Consider the following 13,714-nt stretch of genomic DNA (forward strand, 5'->3'; position numbering starts at 1 on the left):
ATAAATAAAGGAATGCACCAAATTCATACAAATTTATGGATTATTTATAGATTTTAAAGTATACAAAATCATTTGAAAATAATCACGTATTAAATTTGATCAAAAACAAAAATGTTCTGCTCCTAATATTTGTTTTCCAAATATATATTTTTTTCTATTTTCAATTTTGAAAGACAGTCCAATAAAATCATTTGTTTCAGCTCTGTTCGTGAAACGGAAACCGAAGCTTGTTGTATACGTCACTTCCACTCACACTCACGCCTCCTCCCCCTCCATGTGCCGGCAAGATGGCTGCACCCATTGCCATTCATCTGGAGTTTGGGTAGGTGATTTCAAACCCTTCGCGACTGTTCGCTGTGCCTCCAAACGTGTCTCAACATTCGTTTATTGGGAGGATGCGACACCACGCGACTGTTCGAGTCCTTTTTGTTTCATAGTTGCTCTTCCGCGTAGTTTAAGAAGACGTAAATCAGCGGAGCAGCTAGCTGTAAGTTAGCTGTGTTTGTAGCCTTGTGCTGCGCCTGTCAGACCGTCTCGCCCGTCAGAAATATTAGAACGTATGCTTGGTTCAATTCCGTTCATTTTGCCTTAGATGCGTGGAAATATCCTCTTTTATCATTTGGAATGTACTCTCATGATGATGATTGCTGAACTTTATGCTCTGATGTATTTAGAGGTGTTGTGAAACTGCACAGCCTTTTAACACACAGGGCTTGTCCTGATTAATTAAGATGGCGGTTGAGCTGTGGTTTATCTCAGCCAGTTTATGAGAAGTATTGTTTTAATGTATTGTTTGTTTGTTTTTTCTCCACTTAGCTATATCACATTAAAACATCAAATCAGTTTGCAATAAAATTGTGGGGTCTTAGTATCAAAGTCAAATAAAATTTATTTATTTTTAGCTAACATTATCTTGCAGGTGTTTTTGTTATATGGCTTGAATGTGTCAAACTTCAGTCTTTCTTTTATTTGTTTGTTTACAGCGGAGGAGCAGAGCTTCTTTTTGATGGTGTGAAGGAACACCATATCACTCTTCCAAGCCACGCAGAACCTTGTGAGTATTTCCCTACATGTCACAAAGAACATATTTATTATGTGTTGTCTTTGTGAGACAAGATTCAGGTTGGTATTGTGTTTGAAAAAGAAAAAAACAACTTATTTAAATAGATTTTTTTAAAGGGGATGTCAAGTGAAAAATTCACTTTACAATAATATGATCTATGCGACCCCATTAGTCTAAAGACGGCTTAATATTGTGTTTGTGAGACGTGAATTAAGCAGCAAAATCCATCTGTTTTTATGCATCTCAGGTTGCCGACTGAAAATTATATTATGCGAATGTTACATAGCCAAACACAGAAAACAGGTGAGCCGTGACAGTCAATTGCTAGCAAGTGGCAAAATGGCTACCTAGTAACATAGCTAAAATGGATTAATTTTCTTTTTTTGCTTAATTCATTTTCCACATTCATTCATTTTTTGGTGGTGACACCAACCTCTTTCCAGCCAATCAAAGGCCATATAGGGTAAGAAAAAAAAGCTGATGAAGTTGTGAGCATACTACCTCTTTGTTTTTATGTCAGCGTGTTACTCACCTTAAACATATATAAACTATAAAGTGCCACATGTATATTTCCCATGTCCATCTTTCCCTTATATCGTTCTGTTTCTTCCTCCTATTGTCCCTCATGAGTGGTGCCCGAGTGTGAACGGAGGCAGTAAAAGAGGCAGTAAAGGAGGCTCAAAGGGCTTCTGGGGCTTTACAAGAGCGCAATTAGGGTTCATCCTCCTAGTCCTCTTACTTTATTTTATTTTTTATTTATCGGTGCTTGTTTCTAGAGGAAAACAAGAGGGGAGGAAAAAAAAAAATCCACCGGAGGGAATTCTCCAACACTAAAGTCAGGACCTTGCTCATTAGCAGCCAGGCTAAATGCGGGTTGAAACGAATGAGGGAGAAATAAGTGTCGTATTGGTTTTGGACCAAACAAAGGATGAGCGGCCGTGACGCCGGAGTTTCCACGGTGACGACGACACAAAAGTTGACCAGAGAAGGGAATGTTAAAGGAGATATGACCTTAGTGCACCCACCACACCACACCACACCACCTGGATTTATGCATGTGTATATGTAAAATATAGGTGCGTCTCAAAAAAAATGTGAGTGAACTGGCAGTGGTTAAATTCAAAAACACGAGAAAAATATTTCATCATTTTTAGCTTTTATAATTTTGATTATTATACCTTACAATTAACTTAAAGCCGCAAATCACCATCTGGAGAAATTAAAATAAGATGCACTCAAAATTAGTTTGAATAAAGAAATTAGCAGAAATCAGACCGATACCAGGTAGAATACTCAACTCTTATGTAGTCACCAATACAAAGTACCAATATCACTTGTACTTTTGAATCAATACATAAACTTTTACCAAAAAAAAAACAATTAGAGATAATTTTAATAAAACACCTATATATCTCAATATAGCATTTTTTTTTTTGAAAATTGCATGTCATTATTAATGCAGTCCTTCTCAGATAAGGGGGTGGGCCCCGAATGGGTGCGGTGAGATGCCAGTGTACCCCAGGCAACGTCGTGTACTAGCTGTACTAGAATAAAATGTAATTGCGCATCCACTACAGTAGGTGGCAGTGGTAATCTCATTGTCAGAGAGTATGGAAGGAGCTCCTCTGCAGAAGGTGCTTCAAATTTTATAGCTTAAAAATATACTATTTAATTGTAACTGAAAGTTGGGCGGTGGCACGATATATTTTCTTTTTCTGCATAACGGAAATAAAGAAGAGAAGCACTGCATTAATGCAACTTTCTATTCTATTTTCAAGGCTGAGTGAGTGCCAGGGGTGGCGAGATCCGGTCCTCGAGGGCCGCAGTCCTGCAGGTTTTGGATATTTCCCTTCCTTAACACAGCTGATTCATGATCAGCTCATCAACAGCCTGTTAATTGGAATCAGCTGCACTTCGAGTAGGGAAATCGATAAAACCTGCAGGACTCCGGCCCTCGAGGACCGCAGTTTGCCAACCCTGCTTTACACGATTCAGATTTTTGGCCGATCACTGATTGGTGAGTTGGGGGGGGGGGGGTAACTGATCACCGATTTGATCATAAGATGGAGCAATATATCAATTTAAAACCCACGTATAATTGACGCCAATTAAAATGCATGAGAAAAAAAGCTCCCCCCCCCTCCCCCACAAAAAAAAATTCTTGCACCAAACAATGATAAACCATCATTGACTATCACATACAATGAATGTTGTAGCCAGTCACCAATTTTGTATAGAATGCAAAATATTGATTGACTGGTCCCAATCCAGCCGATCAGATCGGTGTCAAGTCTACTTCATTTCTAGTTCCTGATTGTAAAATCGTGAGTACTACCAATACCTTAAAATAAGGCCGAATATTGGCCTGATAGATACCCAACATTTGGTAAAATACCATGCTTGTTGAAATACACTTGCTAAGCCCTTTCTGTATGATGTAGTTTTGCGGCACTCAGAATACAACAAAATAATAAGTGTGCTTAATGAAAAATGTTATCTTTGTATATAGGCAGTTCTTGCATTAGATGCATTAGATATTGCGCAAGTGCTCATTTTAGCCTCCCATTTCCACCATATGTGTCGTTTACGTTAAACAACCGTGAGGCTCCGGCCTAATTTTAATTATTGTGCTGTGTGGCTGGATGGGGGTGGGTTTGAATTGGGGGTTAGGGCAAATATAATTGCTTCTGAATCCTTCTTATTTCTCCGTGACCCCAGCCGGTGATTGATGACCCTCGACTGAAAGATCCCGCCCCCGCTCTCCCTCAATCCTATACACACACACACACACACAGGCGAAAACCCCCAATGGTCTGGGGGTCTCGCCGTTTTTATATCAGCCGAAAGATGGATCACTCGATCCCCCCCCGCCCCCAAGTCACACGACCGTCATAATCGCTCAAAAGGGAGAACGCTGGCGTCGAGCGGGCGCCCACAAAAGGCGGAAAACCCCCCCAGAATTGGCGCTTTTGAATCTGCGTCAACATGGCGCCTTTTCCCTCCCCTCAGTCAGCCGCTTCTCCTTCTCGGCACCTACGCGACGGCGAAATCCCAAGATGCACCGCGAGGACGTGACGCACTTTTCCCCCCTCGTTTTTCTCGCCGCTCATGTCCATTTTGTTTTATCAGCGCTCATTCCCGGCGACCAAGACGACGTCCTCGTCCCCCCCACCCCCCCGCCACCGTGCTCACCTTTTACTCATCGACGCATACGTTTACATTAGCTTGCTTTTTCTTGGTTAAGCTTAACTAGTAGCCTTTAACGCCAGCGCCATTAAAAGCTCCCTGATGGCTTGTTTCTATTTTAAGTCACAGTTTGAATGATGGCCTCGTCTTCCTGTTTGCAGGAGGAGGAGAGCGGCTTTTATTGGGGAGAAGCGGCGGGGATGAAAAAAGCAAAATGGGGATCGGGGGGGGAGAGAACGCACATACAGTCGATAGCGGAAGAAGTGGGGAAAAAAGGAAGAAGGGGTCGGCATCGCAAAGGAGTTTTCTGCTGATTACTTCGGATTTTTAGCCTTGCAGGTGTGTGCGTGTAGCATTTAGTACACCTGCACAATCTACTTTTAGTGAGCTGTGTTAAAAAAAAAAAATAAAAAAAATAATGTTCCCCCCCCTAAGACTGGTTAATTTAACAATGTTTTTTAGGAAAGTACAGAATCGTCTCTAATATTTGGCTACATTGAGGTGGATCAATATAGTATCCAGCGTACTGTTAAATGAATAGCTTGCTGATGGTGTCAATCAAAACATTATGGAGGCTTGCCTAAAATGTCCGTATATTGTATGGATGTGGATATATATACATAGTAGGTGTGTGTGTTTTGGGGCCTCAAAACACTCACGTCATTGTTATACTTGTGCCTTATACCGCAGTGAAAGTGAGTGTTACTCACATAGGTTCGTTGTACACGTGCAAACGCACACGTGCGCACACAGGTAGCGCAGAAATTTTATTTGCTCCATTTTTTATTTTTTTTGCCTTACTGTTCTCAATTCTTTTGTTATTGTTTTTTTTACCCTAATGCACAATTAATTGTGTTGTTTTTGTTTTTTCTCAAGAGGAACAGTTTGACTATATTGTTAATGATATTAAAAAAAAGGCAGAAATAAATTGCTGAATTTTGTGGTTTTCAAAGAAGAATTTTTCCATCATCATTGTTAATCATTTTAAATAGTTGGCGTTCAGCTATGATTTTTGCCGTTGGATGTTACAGCATCTGACCTCGCGTCACCTCATACCTTCGCATCACCTCTTCTCTTCTCTTTTCTCCTCCCATTTCTCCCTTATTTCCTCATTCGCCATTCAACCTGCGGCCCGTGGGCCAAATTCAGCCCGCAAGAGCATTCGATCTGGCCCACATCGTGCAGTTTTGAAATACAAATCCCATTTTTAGTCCACAGAAGACTTGAATAATGTCCATTTATAGTAAATACAGTGTGTGATTTGACTTTTACACTTTTTCAAATTGTTGACAATAGCGTATACGGAAATACACAAACACACATCCAACATAAGAGTAATATATTCATTGTGCAAACGTGTTTAGCCGAGGATGTGGGGGGTTGTATTTATCCTAAAAGTGTTCATTGTCGCCGGGTCTGAGCGCGGCTTAGCCCATTGTCGACGAGGTCAGCGTCGGCGCAGACGAGGTCACGCTCGTTCAATGCCGGCCACGATGACGTTCAAGCTGCGAGCGAAGGAAACGATGAAGCTTACATAAGCATCTGTACACAGAGAGCTGCAGATTTGTCCTTACAACCGTTTGCATCATTGTATTTACACCTTCTTTATAGTTATGGTATTGCCAGTGTTGATTTCATTCTCAACTGCTTGTATATAAACTATTTAAATTTTTTTACATTTCAAGTACTATTGTTGTTGCAGTTCACATTCGCTTTGTGACATCTGTTTATTCATGATTAGATGTCAAGTCACTGCTGTTACCAGTATTGAGTACTCAACCCTCGAATCGTCGCAGATAAATAATAGCAAGTACAGATACCAATACTACTTTTGATACATAATATTAAAAAAAACAAAACAATGGCAGATATTTTTAAAGAAAAAAATATGTATCGTGACGTAGCATTTTTCCGCATAATTACATGACATTAATAGCAAATTTCCATTATCTTTTTCCATTTGTTCATAAAAATACATATTTTGCAACACACAATAAAATGGAAAAGGAAACTAATAACCCATTGACCAGAAAAATTTACAATAAAAATGCTTGTACATCTTAATGGACATCTGTCAGACGTGTATGCCTTTAGTTCCTGTTCGCAAATCGACCGCCGCTGTGCCGTTACTTTGAAATAAGTCCGGTTATTGGCCGAATACGATACCTGGTATGGATACACCAATTATTTCCCAGGCCTATTATCTGTGCTAATATTTGGCATTTTGATGTTTATAGGCTGGTAAAACTGATATCTTACTGAGAACGGGATGCTTGTGAACTTACAAATTTTGGGTCTTCGTTCAGGGTTTGTAAAATGTTGCAAAGATATTAAACGTTTTTCCTGCCCACAAACTCTCTTTTTCACGTTCCAAGGAAATTTTAACATGTTAAGGCAATTTTTCACTTTCTGCAAACATCTTTGGAAACATTTCTACGAATACGAACCGGGACGGAATCCCTAATTTCGCTAAGTTCACAAGAAGAAGCTCGGGAAGATAGCTGCAGAAATTTAAAACTGGGTTAGCTTCAGGGAACTTTTTATTTATGTATTCATTTCGAATTTCGCTAAACTTCAGAAAGTAAAAACCCTCCACAGTTTCGCTCTAGCTCCTTGTGCTAGCTAGCTAGCTAGCTAGCTAGCTCCCTAGCAGGTAACCGAACACCCGGCCAGCTAGCTAGGGAGCTTGCTAGCTAGTACCTGGACCGGGATTTGCCACTTCTGTAATATGTTTTGTATTTCATGTCATTTCTAGCATAAACTTTAAGCTCCGAATTTTGTTGTCTGGCTGTCACTATGCTGCTAGCTAGCAAGCTCCCTAGCTAGCTCCCCAGTGCTCAGATACCTGCTAGTGAGCTAGCTAGCCAGCTAGCTAGCACAAGGGGCTAAAGGCAAACTGTGGCTGGGTTTTTACTTTCTGGACCTGGATTTGCCATCTCTCCTGAAAATAGAAACTCCTTATACTTTTTGTTCTTGTTAGGAGTAAATGAAAGTTTAACATTTCAGTTATGGTTTGTTTATTCTATTCTCTTTATGTTTAAAATGAAACCGAAATACTTTTACTTTTAACAAACACATTTTTTTTTTACGCTAATATTTTCTGTACTGTAAATAAATATCGGCTTCAATTATTGGCAATCAGCCTGCTTGACTACTAATAATCAGGATCGCTATCAGACATTGATATCATTACCTGGTATCAGCCAATATTGATACCTGGTATCGGTACTTGCCCATCTCTAATTAATTTTTTGCTACCGACAATACTGCTGACTATCCTTGCTGCTGTTCACGTTCTCGTCTGTTGTATTTCTTCATCAAGTACATATAGCTGCTCTTCTTCGTCTGGGTTTCCCAGATGTTGTAAATATGTACATTGATATTAATGGCTGTGTAATTCTTTCTCGTTCCTATGTGCTGCTACTGTCCACTTAGCTGCTGTAAAACCGAAATCTCCCCATTGTGGCACTACTAAAGCCTCATCTATTCTATTGTAGTCCGAGCAAGGTGATCAATGTCACCCTTGGCCATTGACATTAGCCTTATACCCCCCCCACCCCCACCCCTCCCCCTCAACACATGAACTCATACATAAACATGCAGCCACGTCCCGCCTGGTGCCTCCGTCCCGTCGCGTCACATCGACCAGGGGGCTGGAAAGCACGCACCTTGACCTCTCACCCCTGACCTCTGTTGTCTGCCTTTTTTTTTCTTTTTTTTTTGCAGGGGACATGAAGCAGCTGCTGGTGTGGATCCGACACAACCTGCTCAAGGAACGGCCCGAGCTCTTTGTCCAGGGCGACTCTGTGTGAGTGTCCGCCGTGTTGTCGCGATACTGTTTAGTCGAAAGCTGGTAAGAAAGAAAAAAAAAAAATCGCATCATTAGAGATCACTGGCTGTGTATCTGTCTGACTTGTACGGCGCGTCTTTGCGGACCGCTATTTATAGCATCACCTGACCACGGAGCAGAGCTAGCTCACCTATAAACCTGCTCCCTTGTATTGTTTCCATTCATTAACACGTTTTTATCACTGCTACCATTTTGCGATCGTTTGGTGATCTTAATCGCCAATCGACACGTGTGCCATGCACAGATGTAGTGTGTGTGTGTGTGTGTGTGTGTGTGTGTGTGTGTTGGTCATGTGTCCATCATTACCGTTGACCTCCCCCACTTCCTCCTGCACTTGTTCAAAAGCCTCATCGGGATGTATGTGCGCGACGCTTCTGGCTCTCCATTAATTTCAACTGACATTTTGATTTCCTTCATAATCTCTTTATTTACCCTCCTCCATTAAGTCTCATCTAAGAAAAAGAATGGGCCAACTGAGAGTGACAGGGAACTTGGAGTTGTCAAGTCTGGGGAAGAAAAAAAGAAAAAAAAAAGAAAAGAAAATTCATAATATTTTTGGGCCTTTAAATTGTGTGCGTGCATACACCTATACCTACATTATATACTTATATAAATATGTAAATAACTGAATCTGTATGATTGTAATTTCTGTGCATTTACTCCAGTTTTTGCAATGGTAACAGTACCAAAGAAATTAAGTTTGTATGATTTTCAATGGGGATGGGGAAAAAAAAAAAAAGAAGTCATTTTGACATTGGAATAACCGGAAGCTGAACAGATTTTGTTCAACTTTGGAGGTTCCACTGTGCTCATTTGCGTTTCCTGCTTCTGCTGCATCTCCTGTATTGCTTTGCATAACATCCCACCATAAAAGCAGACCGTGTGCATGCAAGGCAGGGGGGTGCTGGGGTGCTTTTCTATAATGTCACCATTTATAGGACCGTCTCAGAAAGTTACAATATTGTGATAAATTCCTTTATTTTCTAAAACGCAATTGAATAAGTAAAAATGCCAGACAGTTTGGATTCATTACACATCAACAGAAATATTGCAAGCCTTTTATTGTTTTAATATTGCTGATTATGGCATTTTTTTTAAAACTTGGTCTAAGAAAATATTCTAATATTTTGAGATAGGATACTTGAGTTTTCTTAAGCTGTAAGCCATAATCAGCAATATTAAAATACATAAAATATTTCACTTGATTTTGTAATGAATGCAGAATGTATGATATTTTTGTTGTTTAAATTGCATTACAGAAAATAAAGGATTTTATCACAATATTCTAATTTTCTGAGACAGTCCTGTATAATGTCATCATTTCCATATATTTTTTTAATAAACGTGCCCCAATTGAAAAATGTAAAAAAAAAATAAGAATTTGTGAATATTCACAAAATAACGTAACATGCATCATATTCTAAAATAATGTAATTTTTGAACAAGTTACATGTGAATATTATTCATTATTCGTAAAATATATATTTTAGGTTTGTTTGTTTTTTTTAAAGGGGGTCCATGGGGTGTGCCTTGAGTTGAGTTGGGGTTGGAGGTTGTCTATCTATATTTCATAAAATATTGTGGAAAATATCATTTGAAAAATATATATTGAATTTTTCAGTTTTTTTTTTTTTTTTTTTTTTGCATGCATCTTATCCCCATAAAGGGAAAAAAAATCTAAATAGCCTTAAAATATTTATCAAGAATTTTTTTTTTTTTTCATGTACCGCCCCATTAAGATAATTTTAAAAAATGCAGTAGGATGAAAGTAGCTATTAAAGTGTCAAAATTGTGTACAAATATCAGATTTTAAAATATTTCGACTTTTGTCATTTTCCCCCCATCTTGTGTTCATATTTCCACATTACATTTTTATAAGCTATACAGTTCTGTGTATAGCTTTTGCACATATTTAAGCATATTATGACCTTCCTGCTTTACCTGTATGTGTCATTACTCCCCACCATGCACGGCCGTCGTCCTTTTATAGGAGACCTGGGATCTTGGTGCTGATCAACGACGCAGACTGGGAGCTAATGGTGAGCGCCGCCATATTTGTAGCCTTTACTCACATCTCTGGTTGTTCTACTGAGCTGTTTGTCGTGACCCACCGTATGATACAAAAAAAAAACCATACAACTTCAGAGGAACTTTTATTTTTATTTTTTTAAATCTCCAAACGTTTAATCCACTCCGATTTATAATACACATTTATTTATATGAGTGTTATTGGATGCGGGGGGGGCACGCAGCCTCCATTTTGTGCGCCTCACAGTATGCAAGCGTGTCACAATTAGAAGATGAGCACAAAGGCTAATCTGTACACTGGTGGAAGGCTTTCATTGTGATCCCTTTTGGTCGACCACATTTGATAGGCTGACCTTGTAGACACACACTCGCGTGCGCCCGCCCGCACACACTCCCCTTAAAGGCTCGAGTGTGCGCGAGTCCCATTCATGGCAAAGATGTTTGTTATTGACGCAAGGATATTTCCTGTGTTGTGTTGCGGGGCCTCCAGGGCGAACTGGACTACCGCCTGCAAGAGCGAGACAACGTTGTGTTTATTTCCACCCTTCACGGAGGATAGAACACATGCACAATGACGCCGCGCTTCCCTCATTCACATCCCAACAAAGCTGAACCCCATTGGATGACGCGTCAGACCGCCGAGGTGATGGATGGTCCTCAGGAGCCATGAGGGGTTCTCCGAGATGGCTACCAAGCTCTTGAGAGGAATTTTGCACCAATTGGATGACTTTTTTTTTTCTTTCTTTCTTTCTTTCAATATATGAACTGGACAGGAATCATCTTTTTTTTTTTTCACAGGTGTTGATAGCAATCATGTCACCATATACAATTATCCTCAGAATATCACCGTGCGGTGTGGGCTTTTTACATCAGTCATTATTTATATTTCATCTACTTTTTAAATCATAATTCTATTTATTAACTGCACAATTAAAATGATTTTTAGAATAAATATCTAACAGCAGGAAAAAGTGTTTCTCCACCTCCATACAAAACTTCCCATCATAACATTTGCAATCATTTTTTTCCTATACGTACTGTATATGAAAAAAATAATTCAATTTTCTTTTTTATAGAATAAAATATTAATAGGAGGGAGAATGTTTGTTCTGTTGTCACGAGAGTGCCATTTACAAATTAAATTAAATCCATCTCTATGCAAAAGCATTCCTATGATAATATTGCAGTCTTTTTCTTGTTCATGATTTTTAAGATTTTCTGTAGCTTTTTTTTTTTATATATATCAGCTGTAGTGGCGCTTGAGTTGAAACTGTAATTAAAACGTGTCAACTAAATGTTTCTGATGTCACAAGGGAATTAACATGACATTCATCTCACCAAAATGTTCATTCTTTTTTGCCTTAAATTTTCATTGTACGTTTTTTTTTTTTTTTTTTTTTTAAATTCAGGTCATCTTTACTCGAGTACAGGGAATGTTTCTACTATCGCACAGTACATTTATCAATAAATGAACAACAGTACATAAATTATTTAAAAAATGAATAAATGAAGACAAAAAATCCACACCAAATATTGGAATCATTTTAGTTTTTTTTTTCCTAAATTATTGTATATAGTCAAACACTTTTTTTTTCTAGAATACAATTTTACAATTTACATAATGTTGAATACAGTTTTTTTGTGGTTCTCTTTCCCCCCTCCTTTAAATGTTAGCTTCTTTATTGTACTTTCGTTTTTAAGTCAGGTTGTAACCTTTCATAGTGGGAAGGATGCTGTTTTTGTCTATATGACAAGTGTGCCATTACCAACTAAATGAACAAAAACACTATGAAATCCTCAGCACTACCATATTTTAATGTTTTTTTTCTTGCTTTTTGTTTTAAGTCTTTCAATCAGATATAACCTTTAGAGAACGTTTGCTATTATCACTTCATTTACTATTATATGTGTACATTTGTTTTCACACCAAACATAGCCTACATCCATCCTATATTCGTAACAGCTCTTTATTTTTTTATTTTTGTACCCTTCCTCCTTTTTTTACACTAACATTTTTACTTACTACTATACTAATGATACTGTGTTTCATATTATTTTAGTTGTCATTTACCTCCATGATACAAAACCATCAACACAACAATATTAAAATTCCTCCCCCTCCATTTTATGTCTTATAGGTTTAAAAATGTATTTCTTATACCTAACCTAGCTATGTCTTTTTTTTTTTTTAACAAGACAGTTTTCTGATACTATCAGAAATTATGCTATTCATTTAATTAATTGTAATAAAATAAATTATGGTCATATGTATTTAACGTGTAGTCAAAAGATAAAAGAAAAAATGTAATTTGTGTTCACTTGGAAGGCCTACTTGTCAAAAATGTATTTTTGTGTGCAAATAAAAATTCATCTGCAAGCTGTGTTTGGGATTTCTTCCACTATACTTGTATATTTTAATTTTACATTCTGATATTTTGAATGTATTTATTTTTAGGATCATTTGAGGGACATTTTTTAGTCCACTGGCCTGCTGAGCAAAGCAAGACACGCGTGGGTGTGCGTGTGCGCGTCGTGTGTATTGCGTGTGTTCCAGGATCACTGCGGGAGGTCGAGGTGTCGCCTCGGGCTTGCCTTCTCCTACGAGCGCCCCTGGCGACCCAAAAGAGACCCCCCCCCCCCCCCCCCTCTTTCCTGTTAGGTCCCATTTTGCAACGAGTAAGCTGGCAAAATAAGCTGCAAAGGGAATGTTAATGAGAGGGCCGAAAAAGAGATACTTTCCCAATTAGATGATTTGTTTGATTTTCAAAGACGGGGGGGTTGTTTTCTCTTTTACTGTACCTCATTGCTTGAGCAATTAATGTTAAATTCATGACATGCGTTTTGGAGTGCAGCATGCATGCACACAACGCGGATGATTGACAGACATCACAAGTTTGTTATGTCCATCTGTCAGGAAATGTATAATAACAAAATACATGCCATGCAGACATTGATTAATACTCAACCTTTTATTTAATTTTTTTTTTACCTCTAGTTTTAATTAAAGTGGAGGAAAAAAAAAATCAATCAGTGCATACCTGATTGTTTTTCTATGTTTATGCGCGTGCACGCGCCAACGCAAAAGATTTTCCACACATATTGCACACACAAAAATACTTAAAAAAAAGACAAAAACAAAAAACTCTTGTAGTTGTTTTGCAATCACGTTTTTGCAAGTGCAGGGCCAAAATATTACGATGTCAAAATGTAATTCACGTTAGAATGAAATCATAAAATAATTCGCAATAATTGAGTGTTTGTGTGTGTGTGTGTGTGCTCCAGATAAACAAAACTGTAAATCTTCCCACAAGAAATTATTATAGCATTTTATTTTATTTTTCCCAGTTGTCATTATTTGGAGTGACAAAAATGCATTTACCACAGGGGGGAAAAAAAAAAAAAAAAAAAAAAAAGGTGATTCCAAGCTTTAAAAATAAGGAAAAACAAACAAAATACTGCTAAAATCATCGCCAGGCCTTTCCCCGTGTACACTTTTTTTTTTTTTTAAATACATTGAAATTATTGTGTCAGCTTATTGTGATTTAAATAATTGCAATTATTTATTTTATGTAAATATTGCACCCCCT

At 38.2% G+C, this 13,714-nt stretch overlaps 1 protein-coding gene across 1 annotated transcript; it reads left to right on the top strand.

Annotated features, from left to right (window-relative positions):
• Window positions 1-225: 225 nt before the first annotated feature.
• On the top strand, window positions 226-12,504 carry urm1 (ubiquitin related modifier 1). The gene is made up of 5 exons (XM_077497388.1): window positions 226-322; window positions 984-1,054; window positions 7,976-8,057; window positions 10,090-10,138; window positions 10,618-12,504. The coding sequence occupies exons 1-5, from the start codon at window positions 288-290 to the stop codon at window positions 10,684-10,686; spliced, it is 306 nt and encodes a 101-aa protein (XP_077353514.1). The 5' UTR covers window positions 226-287; the 3' UTR covers window positions 10,687-12,504.
• The last annotated feature ends 1,210 nt before the right edge of the window (window positions 12,505-13,714 follow it).

Source organism: Festucalex cinctus, chromosome 15 (assembly GCF_051991245.1).
Source record: "Festucalex cinctus isolate MCC-2025b chromosome 15, RoL_Fcin_1.0, whole genome shotgun sequence".
NCBI classification, from domain to species: domain Eukaryota; kingdom Metazoa; phylum Chordata; class Actinopteri; order Syngnathiformes; family Syngnathidae; genus Festucalex; species Festucalex cinctus.